General features: G+C 32.9%; 1 protein-coding gene across 1 annotated transcript; it reads right to left on the bottom strand.

The window, feature by feature from the left end:
- Positions 1-262: 262 nt before the first annotated feature.
- On the bottom strand, positions 263-2,750 carry LOC131027257 (leucine-rich repeat receptor-like serine/threonine-protein kinase At2g14510). The gene is made up of 8 exons (XM_057957275.2): positions 2,657-2,750; positions 2,014-2,563; positions 1,678-1,753; positions 1,365-1,491; positions 1,221-1,289; positions 928-1,120; positions 676-808; positions 263-550 (listed from the first exon to the last, which is right to left on the bottom strand). Exons 1-8 carry the CDS (start codon positions 2,748-2,750, stop codon positions 263-265), a joined length of 1,530 nt encoding a protein of 509 aa, XP_057813258.2.
- Positions 2,751-23,357: the final 20,607 nt, after the last annotated feature.

The following is a 23,357-nucleotide window of genomic DNA, read 5'->3' as shown; positions in this document are numbered from 1 at the left end:
TTTCTTAAGAAAATAGATAGGAGAAGAAAATGTCAAATTGGATAACATTTCCCCCAAAAAATACAAACATATTATAGATATTTTCATGAAGCCCCTTCGCAAAGAGAATTTTAAGTATCTCAGAGAGAAAACTACATATCAAATCCAGCTATTTTTACCGAAAACATCCTCTGGCACATATAAACGTTTGATATCACAATCTTACAATCTTCGGATTGTGACCGAATGGTCGAGATGAGATTGGGTGCAACATCATTTACCATTATCTGCCAATGTCAAGTAGGCTGTAGCTATACTCTATTGAGGACCGAGGCTCATTTATCGCTTCTGTCGAATATTCGGACTTGATTATATCAATGGCTTCTTTTATCTGTGTTACTATGTCAGTTATGGTCGGCCTTTTGGATCCTTCTGTCAGAATGCATTTCAGTGATAGATCAAATATGTGATAGAGAGATTTCATGTCGATATCAGACATAATCAGCCTTTGGTCTATGATGCCTGTCAATGGATCACCAGCATCGTCGTTTACCTCAACATGTAGCATTACCTGACAAAAGAAAATAAAATGAATATAAATTACAGTTTTCTCAGCTCTGACTAAATTGAAAACGCTACAATTTGATTGTATTAATGCATTGATAGATGTTGAGTGTGATTTATATAAAATCTAACACATTTCAGAAGGCTTAGCTCTTCTTCGCATAGCTCTGGATCAATTGCTTTCCTCCCGCATATCATCTCCAACAAAACCACTCCAAAGCTATAAACGTCTCTTTTCTCTGTTAACTTGTTCGTATGAAAATACCTTTCATTAACAAAAGCAAATGTTAAATCAAATAATGTTTATGCAATAACTTGGACAAAACTTTTGGGGAAAAAAAAAGCAAATAAATTCAGAGAGACTTAAATTGTAAATTATAATACTCTGGATCTAAGTATCCCACTGTTCCTTTGACGGTTGTTGTTATGTGACTTGAGATTACTTCATCGCCAATGATTTTTGAAAGACCAAAATCTGCCATTTTCGCCCGTAGATTGCTGTCGAGAAGGATGTTTGAGCTCTTCACATCTCTATGAACGATTTTTGGTGTGCAGTTTACATGCAGGTATTCCAGTCCTTCAAACGCATTGGACATTAAGAAAAATGAATAATCAAGATATTATTGTATTGATTTTACTCCACTGGAAGAAAAACAAGGGACATTACGTGGTATTACCTTGTGCTGCGTCCAAAGCTACTGCTAGTCTTGCTTTCCAATCAAGCGTACAAGTGTTTGATAAAGAGCCTAGAGGAGGACAGAGTCATGAGTCAGTGTGTCTCAGATTAACATGTGTGTTTTCTTAATGAAGAATTAACGCACCGTAGAGGTGGTCATTAAGTGATCCTCCGCACATATGTTCATACACAAGCATAAGTTCTTCTGATTCGTTGCAGTAGCCAATCAAAGACACCAAATTCTTGTGATGCACTCGAGAGAGAAGATTGATCTGATCATGAAAAAAAATTATGAGTTCAATTAGGGGTCGAATCAAAATCTTTACATAAATGATTTGTAGGCTAAAACAAACCCGCTATTCACTGAAAAACTTAAATTTGCATCTTTTATCTTCAATCGTATGTCAGAAATATTATGCTGAACAAAATTTGAGGTGTATTTAGGTCTTTGACATTACCTCGTTCAAGAACTCTGCCAGCCCTTGTTTTGAGGAGGAGAGCAGCTTTACAGCGGCATCTTTTCCATCAGGTAACCTGCCAAAGTAAACACTTCCGAAACCGCCCTCTCCGATCTTTTGGCTGAAATTAATTCCTGCTATTACTTTTGGTGCTGAAGAAATCCGCCAAACGTTTGGATATTGGTAGATTATTGAAATCTAAACCCAAATCATCATCTGACGACCAAAAGTGATCGAATTCATCTTGAGGGTACCTGAGCAGTTATATCATAATCTTTTATTCATGATTCCAATCCTTAATGCGCCTAAGATTTTGTTCAAGAAATTGATACATACCTGATACGGCCGGGTGAATTATTACCAAGATCATGTCGGGCCAAACAGCTCAACATTATACCTGGCCTCACTTGAAAACTGTACATCCCACTCACCAGACTTCTCAACTGGATTGCAGAGACAAAAGGATCGCTGTCCTCAACGGTCCGAATCAAGCAAACATACAGTATACCATTCGGACTTGTCAAGATCTTTTCACTGGTCCATTGTATGGTTTGCGCATAGTTAATTGACTGAACCTTTTGAGTAAGGAGTCCCTCCGTCTCAAAGGAAGCGTTAAAGCTAGGAAGTTTTTGGGATTCCTTGTAATTACCAAAAGGAAACCAGAGTCTTAAGAGATAGTTTACATTAGGACTCACAGGCAACCGATAACAAGACTTATTCAGAGGCTTTGGGAAAAAACGCAGAGACTGCATGTAGAATGGTGTATTTGGCATAGAAACATTTGCTGTGTGGGCAACATCTACATAATTAGCATCCACTATCCAGCTCATATTCGTCTCTGAATCGATGGAATTCCTTCTCCCCCCGCAATCAATGTTGAGGAAACCTGATTCCCCAAAATAAATCATAATCAGTTGAAGAAAACCAAACACACATTAACATAATTATGTCTGCTCAAGTTAGGTGTTCATTTCTGTACCTGGCTGAGCAGAAACTGAGACAAAAAGCCCAAGGATGTTCATGGTGACATGGAGAATAGATAGACCTCTATTTTTGCAAGTAATCTTCTCCATTTTCTCACACAAATCTTCAAACGCCCGTTTTCTCAACAATAATGGCGAAGAGGATTACAATGAATCCTATTTTCGTAGCAAATAAGGCAACCTCAAACATTTCTTCAATACAAGAAGTAAATCAATTCCTCAAATCTGTATACGACAATGATTTGTAAAAATTGTATATCTTCAATTGGTCTCCGATGTTACAAATTTGACTGTAGACTTTTATATTTGTCCGTCCACCCGTTTAGAAGTCCTCGCGTTAATTGCAAGCCGCTTTCGATCCCAACACAACTGTGCATGTGCATGTGAAATCAGCCGACTCTGACTCTACCAAAGGTCGAAATAAATGAGGTCTTTATCTTTTATGAGATATCTTCAAACTCGTGTCTGAACCATCAGAGGTTTTCCTCCGTGTTCATGGATGTTTAGTATTGTATTATTTAAACCAAATTTATATGACGTCAGATATGCCGTTCTGTTCATTCCTAGTCAACTAGAGTTGTTTAATTATTTTGACTTGTTGGATGCACAAAATTAGTTTCCTCAACCTTTTTTAACTTGTGAAGCAGGGATGCCGCTTTGCAGTCTCATAAATCAGAAATACACATAGATGCAACTCTTATATATCTGATTATTTATATGACTGCATAACCAATTCCGTGAAGCACCATGTTGTTGCTCTTAGCGAGCCGAGGGTAATAGAGGCATTAGGAATTCCAACCCTTCACTTGTATGGTGGTATTGCGGTGGTTCAATTGCTCTTGACATCTTTATATTTTGTGGTGTGACATGTAGATGAAGGTGTGGTTAGTGGAGGGACAGCCAATGCTTTCCTAGTTGGCTTCATAAGGATTGCATTGTGTATCCAACTGCTCTTTACATCAATATATGTTTTCTTCAACACAAAAGGCAAATTTGATGGTTGTAGCTCTTTCCCATTCTACAATGATAAAGGTGAAGTAGAAGGCACATATTTGGATAGTCAATTCTTAAATCATAAGGGTTGTAATAATTGTTTGTGTAACCTTCGATTAAGTATTGCACTTCACTTCTGTATGAGGAAATATATTGCCCCTTTTAGACTTTAAATAGACTGGTGCAAAATAAAGTATGGTACAATGATAATATATAATGTATGATCACTTATTGTAAAGAGTTAGTATATTGATGTAATGCTTGAGATAAACATAAAAAAATTACATGTATTGTTTAACAGAATATTGCATTCTAAAAAGAAAGAAACATTCATAGACTGGTGTAAAATAAAGTATGGCACAATGGTAATATATAATGTATGAGCATTTATTGTAAAGAGTTAGTATATTGATGTAATGCTTGAGATAAACATAAAGAATTACATGTATTGTTTAACAGAATATTGCATTCTAGAAATTAAAAAACATCCATAGCTTGCATGATGAAAATATTAAAAGTGTCACATATTTACTTGATTCAAAATCATTTTAAGAACTTGAAAGGCAATATCTAGTAAGTTGTTGTAGAAAACAACAATTACTACAAAAATAAGCACAACAAACAAATTTGTGGAAAGAGATGCATGCCTTAAAAGACTATCTTTTTGAGCTTCTATATGAGTAATTTACACATTTTCAATAAGTTTAGAGGTCACCACATCTATGTCATTCTTGGAAGTTATAATGGATATTTCAATGAGGACAAAATTAAACACAAAAATTGTAAGTTGCAAAACTACTATAATAAAATACCCCAACTTCTAGCCTATTGGATGAAAAGTAGATTTCTTCAAATCATTAGAAAGATTTCAAAATCTTGAACTAGTTTGAGTTGTTTCAAAGGAATCCTGTGGTACCCCTCCTAACAAACTAGTGAAAGTCATCAACGTGAATTATGCTTTGAAATCCTCTAAAAATGTAAACTATTGAAGCCTAAAAAATACCAAAAAAATAGATTTTTGATATTTTTGATATTTTCCTATGTGGATTCAACTAAAGTTATCCTATCTTTATATTGGATCATTAATTCCCCACTAAGAGGTAATTGGCCTCATTGTCTCTATGCTTTACAAAAAATGAGGAACCCACTTCACAATTTGATCATTCGTGAGCCACTTGCCTTAGTGAGAATTTTTTCTAAAATATACCACATGGTAGAGTGGGATATATTGCTTCTTTGATGTCTCCACAAGAACATTAGTGATTTAATTGATTTATAGTAAAACATTAGTTTCTAGATTTGATTTTGTTGTAGGGACATGCTTAACAATCTCTATTGTGTCAAACAATGGTGGAAAATATGTACACAACAACTCAATATTAAAAATATAATATATTCATAGAAAATGAGGTAAAATGAGCTTAAAATAATTCTCACCAATTTGTTTAATGATGAAGCCACACCTTATCTCCAACCTAAAATTGATGAGGTGTATAGTATTGGCCATGCCATTCCTTGTACATCTGATTGGTGCACTATAGTATCTCATAAACTTTATTGCTAGATATGATGCATTCTTTTGAAAAACATGATGCCTTATCCATTTACTTCTTGTCATTTGATGAAAAGTAATGCAACATGAACAATAGTGTCATATCCACGAGAGATAAATGTTGGTAGCGAAGATATGCTTCAAACAAACTACGGCCGATGGAGCCATGTAGTGCACAATTGTAACTATGTTTTACATATAAGGTAGAATCTCATCTCATGTACAAGGATGCTTTGAACGATGCATTCACATAATGTGAAGGATCATTTTTTTAACCATTTTAGTTTTCCTATTTGTTTATGGATGGAATGCAATATACTTTGTCATATTGATTTCCATCATGGACATGGTGATGACTAAACATTGTTTCAAAAAATTACCATCCTTGTAAGAATGTTGCTTTATGGAAAACCACAATAGACCTAAAAATTATCAAATAAATGTTTGATATTTAATTTCATATAAATCCCCTTCTTGTAGGATACTGTGACGACTATTTTTCAAAATATATCTACTAGCACATATGCACATTCACGACAATGTTTGGTATTGGGAAGCATGAATTCTATCATAGATATATCCGAACACTTGTTAGGAATAGAAAGGGTTATATACAATCATTCTCCACAAATTGTAGGATTTGAAATGAAATAAGTTTTGTAGGACCAAATATACAAAGTGAATTAATAATGTAGTTTTGGCATTTCTACAGTATAACAATGGTCTTTCATATTCTAAAGTATCCTCCAACCTGGCTCTATTTTTCATCCCATTTCATATTCTATCATTACCCAATAGGAACACATATGTTACAGATGTGATAGAGAATCCCATATAGAAAGTGGAAATTAAGGAAATAGTCACCTATTCTTAGCCTACTATATTTGTTAGGAAAATTAGGTACAATTTCATACAATTGGATCCAATATGTATTATGGTGGCAATTAGAATCTAAAACTATTTTTAGAGATGTTACTAGATGTCAACTCAAGAAGTGTGATTCCAACTCTTAACAAAAAGATAAAATACACTAGAAGATGAAATAGAAAGTGCTTATAAAATATATCAAAATAAATATTAGAAAAGTTTCCCAACAAAGACACCCATAATGGATCATATCTTCCTTTTAAAGGTTTTCAAATACATTCTTGTAGTGTTGTTCACATCTTTGGACAATTCTAAATTCACATAATCCATTTAGAACAACCTAGTCGAATCTTCAATGTAGCAACATAATTGATGTTTCAATATTCTATCAATGTGTTCAATTATGTAGACACACCTAATATATAAACTCTAACCATAAATTTCTATCTGAACAAATCTTTATTGAGTACATTAATTAGCATCTATCTATCTTAGTACTAGATTCTTTATTACCTAGAATTTTTTACTAGAGTTAATTATGTATCCTTAGCCACTCTAAAAGGTGTGTTTCATTTTGCAAAAATGATACAGATTTCCTATTCAGATGAACAACCTATACTTGTACTATTAATAATTTATTATGGACAAGTTTATGGTAGCCATGGGCATGACTATATTGACTATGAATATCTATGAAAATTTTAATTCGTAAAGTTAATTTAAGGCGCATTTTTGAGCAATATTTTATGTGAGGGATTATATGTTTTAGAAATTTGTATGAAGTGGTTATTTTGAAGTTTCAATTTTAAAAGAGGAGAAAGAACATTAAGCGAACAAACAAATGCATCACCATAGTAGAATGACCACTTCAATTATAATATCACCCTATTAACATAAATTATGCATGTTTTGATTAGATAAAACTGGGAGAGGCCCAAACTATTACAAAATTGCCATGAAGGCACACAAAGGGATAAACTCAAAAGTAGTGAGACCACCAAGACCACAAAAACCAAAAAAGTATATAGTCTATCTTTTGAAAAGAGCTTTTTGACTCGGGAAACAAAATGGTGGGAACAAGTGTCCTAACCCAACAAAATCACATAATAAGAATAATGGGGCTTAAAAAGGAACCTCAAACCATTTTCTTGAAAAACCTCCTTTCACTAGAGCCACTTCAGCCAAGGGAACAATCTACAAGCAATATATTTTGAAAGGCTTCCCACAAACTTTTTAGACTAGAGGGTTTAGAAAGGAACCCGAAGCCATCGAGTAGAAAAGGTCCCCTAAACTACAACAAACACAACCAAGGAAAGAAAAAACATCTTGTGGGTTTTGAAAGGCACCCCAAAATTTTTTGTAGAAGGACCTCTCTAAATTGAGAAATTACCAGACATGGAAAGGAACCAAAGAGATCCCAATGACACCAAAGTAGATAATCAACTTTTGGTAGAGACTAAAAGAGAAAGGAAATATAGACTAGGGTGGCAGAAGAAAACCCCAACACACACTGCACCTAAAACCACCTCTAGCAAAACATGAGTAGAAATATCTAGATAATCCACATGGTCTGCCACCAAATAACCATGGCTTGCCTCCATAGAATTAGGATCTACATTTCTTATCAAGGGGAAAAGACACCCTCTCGAAGATGTAGAGAAAGAAAGAACTACCATTGAAACCCCCTCATTAAATTTAAAATTTTCAACACTCAACAAAATATCTACCAAAAACCCATGAGTAGGGATTTCTTCACCACCCACCTCGATATAATCAGCAATAGAAAATTCCCAAAAGCCTTCCATAAGAGGAAACACACTTTTCTCCAAAAAAGGTTAGGAAGGGAGAAAGGGCCTCCTTAGGGCAGTGCCACCCTAGGCACAAATTAACAACCCCACAAACAAAGACACTGAGCATCATGTCAGCCAAAAATCTAAATGACCCAATAGCTAGAGCAAAGGGCCTAGAGCCCCCACCACAGACAAGAGCATCACCCAAATCCCACCAAAACACAAGCCACACCATAGAAGAAGTAGGAGGTTGGGTAGAGACACTTAGACAATCCTTAGGATCCAAAATTAAGTAAGGAATAGACCTTGGAAAAGAATAGGGGCTCCAAGCAAAAAACCCAACAAGGGGCTCAACACAGGGCTCCAAATCCAACACCCTTAAAGAAACCAACTGGAGTATGGAAGAATTAATGAACTCACTCTAGACACCATTCTTAGGTTGAATACTGGCAACCATAGACCCAATGCCTATGAAACCCACAAAATCAAAACCCTCCTTATAGCTATGCCAGAAAGAACTAGAACACTAACTGGATCTAGAGGTCAAAGTATCAAGAGAATCGATCCAAAAAGATTTAAAAGAAGCCACACAACCAAAGCTAGCCAAACTACACAATAGGTAAAACAAGTCGCCAAAGGAACCCCCACGAAAAGAAGAAGCGGAGGGAGCCATGCCAATCGATCGCCCTCACAATCGTCCTCGTTATCTGCATCCTCCCTTGCAACTTCACGACTTCTTGAAACGCTAGCATCTTCTTGCCTTCTCCCGCTCACATCTACTTCCATCTCTTCTACATAAATTATGCATGTTAGTGCTAAATTTTTAACCATATATTTTAACATCTCTAATATTTAACCATATTTTATTTGAAGAAATATTTTTCTTCAAAATTCATAATAAGTAATTATTTTACATTTTCTATTATTAGAAAAAAAAGAGAGGAGATCAACCAATCAAACAAACACATTAGTCATTATCTTATTAAGAGGGTCACTTCAATTATAATAAAACTCCATTAATATAAAATTTATATACGATCAATTATCTATGTTAGTCCAATTTTTAATTATATATTATAAAGAGACCTCTTAAATTAGGAATGACTTAAATCGCACACGCTAAGCTTACATTTGTAAGCTTAAAAGTGTTAAACATGACAATTGACTGACATTTTCTGGGCTTAATATGTTGCTTAAGGTACTAAGAATACACTTCTAACTTAAAAGTGCTAAACACTCAAAATTAAATAACATTTTGTAGACTTAATATGTCTTAATATGTTGATTAATGTGAATGACTTAATTATAACATACAAACCCTATAGTCAACCATAGTCAACCATATATTTGACTATATGTTAGTCAAGGGAGGCATGTGGGGAAGACTATTACAATAAATAAAGTAAGTATTGTCTTGATCACGTTGCGTAGGCCCAAGGTGAATTGACCGAGGATTGTGGACAAGTTCAAACGTGAAACCAACCATATTAAAGACCAGAGCGTAGATTTTACATCGAAATTTTTTCAATGTTTTCTGTTGACATTTTTTTGTCCAAATAAATGTTTAAACTCAAAGTTGTGACCAACTAAAGGCCTCTTTAAGAAGTTAAATGTTAATGGGAACAAAGATGGTGAAGATAAGAAACATATGTCATATGTGAAATCAGCACCCACTTCAAAGTCCTGTTGGTGGACCTCACACGGTGATTATGAGGAGCGTTCAGAGTAATAAGAGACGGCTGTTTCATGTATTATATTTTTATTCTTTCTTTTCATTCGATTGAAGGAAAACAATGAAGCGATTCATGGTGGTGTTCGTTTTCATTTTGGTAGCGCTGCTGACTTGTGAAATACGTTATTCAAGGGCTCAACCAGTTATTATACCCAACGGTCCTGAGGAAGCTCTTAAATTGCTCCAAATGGCTCCAGCAAGAGCTCCATACATCAATGGAGGGAGTCCCGCGCAATCACCTCTAAAGGAACCTCACAATACTGCTAAGGATGGGCGGCCCTGACGAGACCATTGTTGGCCCGCAGAGAACAGCTCCTCCTCGTTTGTTGATTTGCAGGAAATTAGAAATTATGATATAAAAATCATATTTTCATTCTAGTAAAGAAAGAAAGAATCCTTCGCACACATGATTTCAAATAATTTTAATTTTTATTAATGCTCATAACAAAGACCTTGTAAATAGATCATATTTTTGTTGTTATATTGTACTCACCCTATAGTTAATATTTCACAAGATCTAATTTTCAAGTTGGAAGTTGGTATCTCTTTATAATGTAGAATATGTTGGTGGGGTCTGTTTTGTTTGGATCTAAATATCATATTTGTTGATTCTAAAATTAGTAGTAACAAATTTAAAATATTTTATATGAGTTCACTATATGACCTTAAAGATGGATCTTATTCATAAACAAACAAAAGACACATTCATAGCTTCTACCACTTCAAATACGATTAATTCACTTTGTATTTGTTGTAAATAACTAATGATAAGTATATGTGGCATTTCTAAAATTATAATATTATTTTTCATTCTCTAATTTAAACTTTTATATGTTGTAAGATTGGTTATTTTTATCTTACATATTTCACCTTCTCTCTCAAAAAGCACAATAAAAAAAGAAAATATTTTTTAAGTTTACAAATTTTAATGAATATATGCATCAAATTCTATTAATTTAATAATATATACAAACATCCTCAAAAAGAATATAGGAGTACATGAGGTCACTCTTCATAGTCACACAAGCAGTGCCCAGAAAGAAAAAATAACAAAATTCCAAGAAAGCCCCTTGAGTGGCAAGAACATCACTTGTGGGGGGGGGGGAGATGATATTGGTCATCTGATTTACCCCATACATCATCTTGGTTTGAGCTAACATTGTGAAGGGACCACCCCCTGCTAGTATTAGTCTCTCTTTGCTCTTTATTGTCATTGCTCATAAGTGAAAATGCTAGAGCCAACTGAGGAAACCACTTTGAATATTTTGACCAACTACCACCACCACTAGTAGATGACCCCACCCGAGTCGAAGGCCAGTTAGAGGCAAAACCATCACATGGAGGAGAGGTAGAGGATCATTGAGTTAAGCCACTATTGGCACCAAACTGGTGACAAGAAACTTGAGATCCAAGTGACTAAGAATGTCAAGCCCAAAAATTTAGACCACGAGAATTCGAACTATCCAAGGGAACCCTAGCCATGGTACAAGGGGCACTACCATTATGATCAAGTAACTCCTAGAGGTGCGCTGCCTCTAGCATCAGTTTATTTACTTGAACTTGAATCTAAAGCATAACATTATTATAAATAGAGGCTCTAGAAAGAAAAAAAGTATCAATAAAGTTGTAAGAAAAAATGAAAACATTCTTATCTTTCTAGAAGAAAAAAAGAATCTCCACCCTAAAAGAATGCCAAACTTGGGCATACATGAAATAAATGCATGATAATCCCCCAAAAGAACGATGTGCCAAGAAAATGGTTTTAGCTAAAAGGAGCAAAAGAAGTCATGAAACCAATTCCACAAATGTTGAGCATGGTGAAAAAACTAGAAGAGGCATTTAAAAGAATTTGGTTGCCTTTAGAACAGGCAAAGAGTCTCCAAAATCCCCATATGCCAATGAAAGAGCCCTCAGACAAGCCTTGCAAATTAATACACTAGGTGAAATGGGCAAGTTTAGGCTGAATGACAGTTGACCAAATGTTGTGAAAATGTTGTTGCTAAGTTGACAGAGGTGACTACAAATGCCACCATAATTTTAAAACAACACCATAGAAAGTTACAAGGAGAACCAATGATAATCCAAACATAGCTTATAATTGCAAAAAGCGATGTTAGGATGCCAATGCCAATTCTTCCACCAAAGTGTACTAGAGTAAAAGACAATAATTTTACAAATTTATCTACTGTAATAGATCGTCATCCACTAAGCCAAGGATTGACCCTATAATGTCTAAATCCCTTCAACTCTTACTCTTTATTACATATAGATTTCTAGAATTCTAAAAAATGTAGTGGGTTAAAAATCTAAATTGCAAGTATGTAGTAATGGCTGATTTTATTTTTATTTTTCATAGTTTCATACATTGCATTATTTTAATACTTTGAATATTTGGATTATTTATTTTAAACTTGGCAATGTATAAACGTATGCCAATGAAGATAAAATTATTTTCATATATTAATTAGTGTTAAAATTTTAACTTATAATTATAATTTTACAATTAGATTATATTTTTCTACATACATACGCACTTAATATACAAAATAGAATATTTTGAAATACAAATAACTTATTAGTAGATATTAAGAATTTTATGAAATAAATGATTAATATTTATCATTTTATTTCATTTTCTCATAAATAAGAGAACAAAGTTTAAAAAATTATGCAAATTATTATAATTTTGAAGTACAGGAAAATTGAGGTAAGATTCTAGGAAAAATTGAAAAGAGATTGCTTAAATGAAGAGTAAAGTAGCACGGTTGAATTTTTTTTATGTCTAGTATATATCTTGTCCATTGTATATCAAGCGATCATTCTTTGTTTCAGCCAATAGATGACATTATTCAAAAGGGGCATTATGTAGTTGATTAGCTTCATTCTTTTATTTTTTTAACCTATGGGTAATGGGGCACTAGGGATTTCAACTCTTGTCTATTTTGTTGGTTTCATGACAATCCCATTATTCTTGACATCTTTTTGTTTCTTGGATCGACATGTGGATGATGGTGCAATCATTGAATGAACAGTTGATGGTAGAATGATTGTATCCATAGAGATTCCATTACTTATCTAAAAGAGCTTTTCATAGCATAATGCATGACATAGTGATAATAGATAAAATAAAAATTCACTTTTGTAAAGAAGTTGGTGCATTCAAATTTGAAATTCAATGTTTAGATGGGTTAATTATTATTTATATATAATATAAACTTAATAAATATATGCCATATTTTTACATGTATGATTTAAAGACATCGATCAATGTTTAAACCAATACCTAGTTTGTACGAGAGGGTCAAATCAAAAATTTCAACATGTATGGGTAATATTTATTTTATGTCAAGACGGCATAAATAAATAATAAATAATAAAAAGTGAGGTGTGGACACCAAAATGGGAGTAAACTGGCCCACCGTAACAAATGTATATGGCATCCAACTACAAGGAGGACACCTACCTTGACTAATTAAACTGGATTGCAAGCACAATTATAAATGTCAGTCAATCATAGAATATGTAAATCAAAGTTAAAGAGTGAGTTAGGTCATCAATGTTAGAGCTATGTTTCTCAAAGAACCATTCCACCACTTTACTGGACTAGTCATGAAAGAAATTAATGGTGGTGTTAATGGATAATGTTGTTCTTCTATCTCTATGTTAGCGTAGCAGTCATAATAATAGTTGTATTACATTATTATCTATATATAGCAGTGCACTTACAACTGTTATATAGTTGTATGAATTGCATTATCTTCTATTCGTAAATCCTCCTTCACATCAACGAATAATACATCAAGCAAACTTTTACCATTATTTGGTATCAGAGCACTGCAAGTTCTTGTGCCTGTGAAGCGAATGGAAGGTGATTGGTCTGTTGCACGAGGGTATGAAGAGCCTTTGAGACGTGAAGCAACCAATACATGAAATTGACTGGTGCAGCATATGAAAGAAAAGGAAAGCATATGTTATTTGCAGAAGAGAAAGCGAATTGAAGAATTTATTTATATCTCTTTCTTGTGACTGCGACTGGCAATGGGGTGTTTTTCCATATTTTTAGGCACATTGGTTATTTGCATGTGATTTATCAAGAAGGAAATTTGAACGACATCAAGGGTAATAAATGTGAATCCTATGCTGCATTCCAAGAGGTAGATATTGACATTGCTTGGCATTTTTGATTTAACAGGAAACATCAAGGATCTAGAACACCCTCACTCATTAGAGAAGTTGAGTATTCTATCTGAAGAATTCATAATAGTTTATGAAAAGCTTGGGTGCATATTGATAACTTTAATGCGCTAACAATGCAACATTGTGGTTTGTTAGAAGTTACTGGTTTGTGTTTCTGAGTTAGATTCATGCAATGTTTATCTCCACATTAAAAGGTATACATTAATGTTTCTCCTATATGTAAATGCATTTGAAGAGTATATTAAAAAAGACTTCAATGACAAATACATGTGGCTTGCACAATTCTAATCTTGTACCATTTGAGTGTCTTGAGTACATCATTTGAGGTTGAGCATGCCGTTTATAGTTTGAAAATTTCCTATGATCAGGTATGTGAACCTCACAGATTATTTATGTTACATGGGCCTTCAAAATTTTGAATATTATTCTGGAAGATTAGACTAAATGGACACATTTGTACATTCAAATATAATATATTTTATGGGAGACATGGTTTTTGCTATTAGGAATTTGTTTGATGTCTATTTAAATTGATATTTGTTGCAAGCTTATTACCTAGTGAGTAAAGGGGATGTTTTTTTGCAAGTACTGAAATGCATAGTGTGGAGTTCAAGGTAATTGACATAGACCCTAGTGTCTATTTTGTTTGTCCTCTCTTTATAGAAGGTTTTAGTACTTCCTCTAGTGCTACTTTTGGAGGGTAATGAATAATAAATATGATTTTGGAGGTTGGCCACACTATAGAACAAACAATTTTCATCATCTCAAGTTAGTTTCATACTTTGAGAGGGTAATTTGAATGAGAAGTATTTTGGGCTTTATTTTCTTTATTTCCTTTAGCTTTCATTAATGAATATGAGAGATTTGAATAATGCGTATATTACGAAGTTTGATCTTTGTATTTAGGTAAGGGGCTTGGTGTTGAAATCAATATGGATTGTTCCCCAGAGAGCTCATAAGATGACAATTGCTAATTATATCCTTATGAGAGTCAAGAGATAAGAGCCCCATGTTTGCAAAGCTTAATACAAACTTTTGTCCAATAATATAGTTTTTCTAGTTCATGAGTTAAAAAAAAAGAGCAACTCAAGAATCAACTTCAAGCTACACTTTTATGAGGGTCATGGGTGGCTTGATGGAGTTCCATCCGATTCAAGATTTGTTTCATCAAAGAGATATTTTTCTAAAGATATATATATATATATATATATATATATATATATATATATATATATATATATATATATATATATATATATATATATAATCAACAAGTTCTGTGATGAAAGCTTTGAGGGGAAGGTCCTTTGGCAAGGTGAGTTTTGAGGATTCAATGGTACATTTGCAAGAAAAAATTAATAAAGGGAGGATGTTAGTGTACTAGTTTTATTAAAGTTATATTAATATCGATATTTCATTATTATGTATAGCATCATAGTTGCAATTTAGTTAGACAACCATATGAACTGCATCATCTCCTATATATAAATCCTCCTTTACATCATCAAATAATACATCAATCAATTTGTTACCATTACTCCAAATCGTCAAAGTTGAATAAGAGTAATAATTGTAGTTAGATGCAAAACATGAATTTAATTTCACATTGTGAAACCCATTAGACATATGAATTTTTCATATCCATTGAATATCATTGTAAAAGTCAACTCAAACATGTCTCTTTTCTAGATCATATTTTGAGATAATGAAAGGATAAATCAACATAGGAGACAGTAGAGAATATTTGTATTTACTTCATAAATAGCTTCAACATTGTTCATAGAGACGTGGGTATAAATTTATAAATATCCACTACCAAGGTGCACTCGAAGTCTATGCTTTGGATGGTTGATTTTGGTAGAATTATGAAATGGATTGTTTCTTGATGTGGAGATGCTAGAAGGAGATAGTGACATTATTTTGATTTTCATTGACACTCTCCATTTAAAAGATATTTATTTGAGTAATCATAATAGTTGTAAGTGATTAATTTCAACTCTCATTCTAGTAAATTTTCACTACAACTAGTTAAACAAGTTATTACTAAATGGCAGTGAAAAATTAGTACTCTAACACTAGTTTAAAGGATTGGATATGAATCCCTTTTTTTCTGTCAATATGGTTATATCTAATATTCCTATAATATAAATTGTTAATGTAGTTAAGTGGAATACAAGAATTGGGATAATCCATCATTTACCTTTTATGATGATTTCTTAATTTATTTTGAGAGAATAATACGTTTCAATGACCATTTAGGATATTCATGTTATGTTTTATTCTATAAGTTCAATGATCCTCTTAGGATTATGAAGTTCAATCCACTCTTCTATAATACCTATAGTATTGTACAATGGGTTGTTGACATAATTAAATTTATTTAATAAAAAATATAACCTATTACTTGGCAAGGATTTTCATTATGATGAGCTTGACAAATACAATTAAGAGGATTTTTTGAACTAGTTTATATTCTTGTCTCCTTTTATTTTCATTGATAGGTGTTACAAGAAAGTACACATGCATTGGAAAATAAATATCATTCTAAAATATGTATTGATGCTAAGGAAATAGAGATTTGTTAGAAATCAACACATGAATTCATTCAAATAATGAACCCAACCGTAAGCAACATGGATTCAAACCATTTCAATAACATATCAAGAAAGATTAATGTCAAACATAGAGAATTAAAGTATCTAAACATAAAACCTAATGATACTTCTCTCATGATGAATGTGTAGCTCTTCCTTGGCCTTTTCCTCTCCACGATCTTATTTCTACGAATGTTGATCTGAATTTGAGCACCAACACAAGGATTGAAAATGAACATTGGGAGATTGTTGATTATTTGAAATTTGTTTGGTGAGTACGCAAGGGCTTGTTGAATGTCCATAGTAACACCAAAGATAGTGGTACTACTATGGAAATGGAATGCAAAATTCCTTGAGATATGGAAATCCAACCTCAAAACACTTTGTATCCAACCTCCATATACTTTCTAGTCAACCTCCTCTTACAATGGAAAATGGGAGCTCCTTTTACAAGAAAAATGGGGAATAAATGGTCAAGATTGAATGTCTTAATAAAGGGGTAGGATTTCTCAAGGATTCCATGATCCTCAGTCCCTGTTCTCTTCCTCAATCAATCACATGTTGACAAGTGTCAGCAAGGGAAGACTTGAGAGAGAAATGGACAAAGCCTTAAAGGCTTGAGAAGACATGAAGGAATCCACTAATGGGTGAGTTGATGGGATTGGGGTTAACCTAGGGTTGGAGGAATGTGCAAGAGTTTAATGGGGGCTAGAATACTCAAAGCCCATATGGGTTTTCTTGTAAAAGGGAGAAGGCATTGCAGGCTTTGTAAGAGACTTAATGGTTGAGAAGTGACCCTTCCCTAATCCCGTGTTCTAGGATTGCACAAACAATTAGGTGGGTGATTAAGCTATTGATAAGGGGTTTACAAATGATTAAGGGGAGGGTTAGTGTGAAACTTGCATTTTCTAGAAAATGCAAGTGGGTGAGGGGATTTAAATAAAATAAAATAATTATTGAATTAAATTATATGTGTGCTAGGATAAAGTGATTTAAATAAATATTGATTTATCTAAATGTGAGAGGGGAGTCTTAGGATAAAATTAATTAATTAAACAAATATGTTTTGTTTATTGAATTAAATCAAAACATGGTTTAATGAAGTAAATCACATAAATTGAAATATTTATTTAACAAATAGAAGAACATAGCTAGGGTGAATTGATTAAGTATAAATATAATTAATAGTTATAAAAGGAGACTGAATTAATTAAATATGAATTTAATTAAGAGTTGAACGATTAATAATCTAACAAATATAAAATTCATTTAATTAGGTAGGATAAATTTAGATTCCTATATGTCATATTGGACAACTTTTTATGGTAGAGCTATTGAGTTAAGTTCATTTTACTTTGTATTATCTAGTGAATCTTGATCCAAAATAGTTTTGGAGGGAAAAATAACCCTAGAAATATGTTCCCTAATATTTTTCAATTGACTAAACTAAAGTATGGATATCCTTGAAAAACTCATATTAAATTATACAAATATATTTATGATGATTTTTAAAATTACTGTATAATGTTGTGATATAATATCTTACTTTATAATTATCAATTAGATAATCTCATTACATGTTATTTCAATGGATGAAGTCTCTAGTATTTTTTAAATATTTAAAATAATATTTTGTGTTGAATAGAATTTATAGATAATTAATATTTTTTACTATAAATAAATTCATTAGGAATTAGAGATCGAAATAAGAAAATTAATTTGCTTAAATATCTGCTAGTGTGGTTTATAAAAATATTTCCTTAGTTAGCATTATTATTTGGAGTTGATAAATGAATTATTATTTTAATTGAAAAGGATAAGTAAGGTACCCTTTAGACTATTTATTTGATAGTTTATTCAAAGAAGAAAGACTTTCAGTAGATAGGTTTAGTAATAGTTAAATCTTAGGAGTTAACCAAATTGAGGATGATTAAATAATAGATTGATATGTAATCTTCATTTATTTACCTTATCTTCTTATTGTGAGTTACACAATAATTTGTATTCTACCAAAAAGTATGTTGTTGACATATATCAAAATAATTACACTTAAAAAAATAAATTATTGTTATAACCCATTCAAATTTAAAAACATTGTCATGTATCCTCCTTGATAAATATATTTTTATTAAGAATAGTGTCATACTAAAATATTAGTATGGTAGTTGATATCTTTGAATGATACTATTATAGGAAATAATTTGAATCCATGTTTATGGTATCACCTAATTGTTTCATTTTAATAATTTTTTCACTACTTTTGTCATGTACTTTGACATGACTAGATTTAATTTACATTGACTATTCAATGTTATGCATGATTTCAATGTAGTTTATCTTAACATGGGAAGTGTGAATTCGCATCATGATTGTTTAAATCCTAGGATAACTACTTAGGAACTTGATATTTGGTGTGCCTCTACACACATGCCCCATACTTCATATTAGAAAAATGGGGACCCCCTCTTGATTTTGGCAAAGTTTTTGAGTAAGTATTTTCAAGGTTCTATAGCATTTCGTATGGTTTTATTGCTTGGATGATGCCATTTGTTGTTTTTTAATCAATATAGTGCTTACTTGTCCATTAATGGTCTTAGCTTACTATTTTGTTGAGGCATCCTACTTGAATTGAGGATATAGTTCATTATTTTGGGTTTATTGGTAATAGTATTTATTGTGATTAGTTACTTTTTTTGGTAAAATACTTTTTGTTTTAGTAAAAGGCAAGAAGCCTCAACATATATATTAATAAAAGAATAAGTGAATTATAAACCAGATAGAGTATATATGAAAGTCAAAAAGAAGGAGTCTTAGAAGAATGAGAACCTTAAAACAAAAGCTAACCAACTACCCAAACATAACATATGACTAGACAAAATAAAAGCTAAAAAAAATAACTACAAGTAACCATCCCTACACAAAGGGTGAAAACAACCAAAAACAAAGGCATTAACTTTGAGCAAAGTGATTAATTAGTTATTTTTGTAGGACCAATTCAAGGAAAAAGATTGATTAAAAGGCTATTTTTAGCTTAGGTAAGGTTCTATAGGCATTACAAGCCTTTTCAATATCCTAAAATGTAAAAAAAATATTTTAAAAGTTTTAAAATCCTTTAAAAACAATATTTTGGACATCATTATTTTTGGATTAGAAAATGGAGGAATTGAAATTTGTGCAACTTTCATTTTAATCTAGATTGTTTAATCTCCCTCTCCAAATCTTGGCCATTGTTGGTGCATTTAGTAATGCACTTTTTATGTTCTAATTTGCAATTACCTTTCAACCTAAATTTCATGAACTCCTGTTCTTTGTACTTTGAATTTCATAAACATTAGATTAACTTTTTAAGAGATTTTGACATTAAAAATAGAAAGCTATTTGCATTTTAGGAGCCTCACCTCCTCATCCTAAACCTATGCATCTATGAAGAGATATTGGGAGTAATATATTATAATTTTATATAATTTACTTCTATTTTCATATCTATTTTGTGGCATACAAAAGAATTAATTTTTTTGTACTTTTTGTAGTCATTATCAACAACTTTGGTAAGTTTTTTTAGTTTTTTCTTGAATGATAAATATGAGGATGGATAGTTTTATAAAATAATGAAAATGATATTTTATGAGGATTTTAATGCTATTCATGTTTTTATGTAGATTTGGGATGCAATAGATAGAAAAAATGAAGAAATCGTGAAGTTTATAACACTAGATATAAGATTTTGATGAACAGATTAGACACTTACTCATTAATTGGAACATAGACATTTTAATTTTTTTTTCCATTAATCATTTTTATGATGCAACATAAATATAAATCTATTTTTGATCCCGAAGTCAACTATACATAAACATACAAATCTATCTAAGGTAAAAAATAATTAGTTTTTTATATTTTATGGTATTTTTCCCAACTTGTGTATGACTTGTAAGAAATTTACTTTTAATATATTGATGTCTATGCATGACATTATTTTAAGAAAGAACATATGATGTCACACTAGTAGTATTGTTTTGACTTGTTGCCACCAACAACTTAACATTTAGATTAGTTCACAAAATTAGTTTATCTTTCTCTCTCTCTCTGTCATTTATTATATACATTTTTATATCTCCCCTTTCCCTATCCCTCTCTTCACACCTCTCTCTCTCCCTCCCTCCCTCCATATCTCCCTCCCTCCCTCTCTAATTCTCTTTATCTTAGTTAAAGAATGAGAGAGATAGGTGAGATATAAAAATAAGGGATAGGTAGGTAGATATAGAGGGAAGGAGAGAGAGGGAGAGGGGAAAGAGAGGTGAGATAGAGAAAGAGTTGGAGATGGAAGGAGGTAAGGAGGAAAATATATGCATATGTTGGGAGAGGGGAGATATATATAAGTTGATAGGGAAGGAGATAAAGAGAGGGGTAATGGAGGGAGGGTGGAAGGGAGAGGTAGGAAAAGAGAAAGAGGGAGGAAGGAGGGAGATAGGTAGAGGTATATGAAGAGACGGTAGAGATATAGACATAAGTAGTGAGAAATATATAGATAGAGAGATAAATGTGGAGGGAGAGAGGATCGAGTATGTAGAGAGAGAAGAAGAGTGGGGAAATTAGAGAGAAGGGGATAGAAATGGGGGGAGAGGTAGGGAAGGAGATAGAGAGGTAAGTAGTGACAAGATACATAGAGATAAATGAGGGAGGGGGGTCATATGGATAGATTGAGGGATATAGGCAGGAAGGGAGAGAAGAGGGAGAGAGGTGAGTTAAAGAAAATTGGTGAGGGAAGGAGGAGAGATGGAGGTAGGGAGAGGTATGTACTTAAAGAGATAATGAAAGAGAAATAGAGAGGTGGGAGGGGAGAGAGGGGGAGAGAGGTGAGATAAAGAGAAGTGGAAATGAAGGATGGAGGGAGAGGAAAGGATAGGATTAAAGGTAGGGCAAAGAAGGTATGTAAAGATAGAGAGAGGAAAAGGGGACATAGAGATAAGTAGAGATTTATATTGAATAAGAGAGAAAGAGAGAGAGAAAAGTGGAGAGGGGAGGAAGGAGAGAGAGGTATGTAGAGATAAGAGTGTCTTTTAAGGGTGGGGTGGGGATGGAGAAAGATAGAGGGGGGGAGAGAAGGTGTAAATAACTCTCCCTACTTCTCTCCCTCAATATTCCTTTCCCCATATCTACCTTCCCCTTAGTATATTCCCTTATCTCTACATACGTCTCCCTACCTCCCTCTCTCTCTCTACATACTTCTCCCTACATACCTCTATTTGTCTCCTTTACTCTCCCTCCCTCTATCCCTTTCTACTTCTCTCTATCTCACTTCTATATCTCTCCCCTATCTTCCTTCCTACATCTCCCTTCATACCTCTCTATCTCTCTCATTCCCTCTAGTTATCTATATCTCTATTCTATCTCTATATAATTCTCCCTCACTTTTTCACTTTCCTCTCTTCCTCCTTCCTCTCCACTTATGCAGGGGCATCAAGAGCATCATAAGCATGCAATATGTCACTTTTTTGGTTTTTAGCGTGTTTAGGTATTTATTTCGTCTAATAAGGTCATTTAAAACCATTTATGATCATTTTGATCTATTTTGCAAATTTTTAAGTGTAGTTGTTCAAAACTATCAAATTTGCCACAAATTGTCAATATTACAACAAAAGCTATAAAGTTGCTAAAAAGTTGCCAAATTTTTGTAATTGTCCAAATATGGTTAAATGGTAGTTATATAAGTTATGGAATGGTGGGAAATGTATAAATATTTCCTCCAACTTTAAATCCAAGTTTTGAGAAGATTAAAGAAAAAAATTATTATTGTTTCACACATTGCATCTCTGATTTTCACACGTTGTAGTCTGAAACCAATACTTTGTAAGGTATCTACCTTCTTATACTAACTTGAAAATATTTGGTATTTTTATTAAGGTAAAATAAATTTCATTTGATTTTGGTCTCATTGATTTTTATTAAGAATTACAACAGATCACAATTTCTTTATGGACTAGTATAAACACTACCCAGAATAACTAGTGAGAGAAAAGTGCATAGATCGACCCCCAACCATTGAAAAATCCTAAAAATGGGTGGAGAGGTCTATGATTATTTTTGGTACCTTTCCAGAAAGTCACAAGTCCCCATGTTGATGTTTTCACGTGCCACTAATTGACAATTAGTTTGATTGCAAGGTATGTTTGAGTGTCAAGATTCCAAGAGATGGTGTTGGATTCACCAATCCATGATTTGGTGTATTTTTTCATAGGTTGGTGAAAGGAAGGAGTATATAGAATTGATGTAGACTTATTCCAATTTTTTATAGGTAATTTTGTGATGTTTAGCAAAAGCCATGTAATGCAGTCCCTATAGGCTAGTGCACAATAGTTTAGAGAAACAAATGGAAGTTTGAACAAACAAAATACAAAATTTGGTTGAGCATACATAATATATGTAAGAAAAGTGTCTTATAAATGTTACAAACCTTTTTCAATTTCCAAGGAACCAAACTTGTATTGTGTGCCTTTGTACTTCTCCATAGTGCAACCCTAATATGCTTACCATGAGTGGAGAGTTACTTTCATGTGTTATGTTGTACTTGGGAATATAAAGTGGATTGGTTATAGAAGTCAAGAAGTATATGAGATGTTGTCAAGCCTATTCAAGTTTCCCCAAGGAAGGTCGTGCCTTTGAAATATTTGAGTGGTCTCATAGATGTTGGTCTAAAACCAATGTAGACCTAGTTTCACCTTGTGAGTAGATGGTTATAGGAAGAGCCCAAACCTAATTAGTGTTGTCTCAATATTTACTTTGAATAATTTTGGTATCAAAGTAGCGAAGATCAATTAGAAGAAATAAGAATACATAGAAAGTTGATTTGAAGAAAAACCAAGATGCCTCCAAGGGTAAGTGTGGAAAGGGAAATGGAAAGGATAGCCTGAGAGATGAGAGAATATCTCACCCAAGAGATGAGAACATTGAGAGAAAACCTTGATGTAAGAC

The sequence above is a fragment of the Cryptomeria japonica genome, chromosome 1 (genome assembly GCF_030272615.1).
Source record: "Cryptomeria japonica chromosome 1, Sugi_1.0, whole genome shotgun sequence".
NCBI classification, from domain to species: Eukaryota; Viridiplantae; Streptophyta; class Pinopsida; order Cupressales; family Cupressaceae; genus Cryptomeria; species Cryptomeria japonica.
This window is presented reverse-complemented; position numbering and strand designations above follow the sequence as displayed.

What these genes read in the sequence shown, in the direction of transcription:
- LOC131027257 (XM_057957275.2), bottom strand. Translation starts at nt 2,750, where the DNA reads ATGGAGAAGATTACTTGCAAAAATAGAGGTCTATCTATTCTCCATGTC. An exon ending in AGCTTTGGACGCAGCACAAG is followed by an intron (nt 1,121 to 1,220) that starts GTAATACCACGT and finishes ATGCGTTTGAAG; the next exon opens with GACTGGAATACCTGCATGTA. An exon ending in AGCTAAGCCTTCTGAAATGT is followed by an intron (nt 551 to 675) that starts GTTAGATTTTAT and finishes TTCTTTTGTCAG; the next exon opens with GTAATGCTACATGTTGAGGT.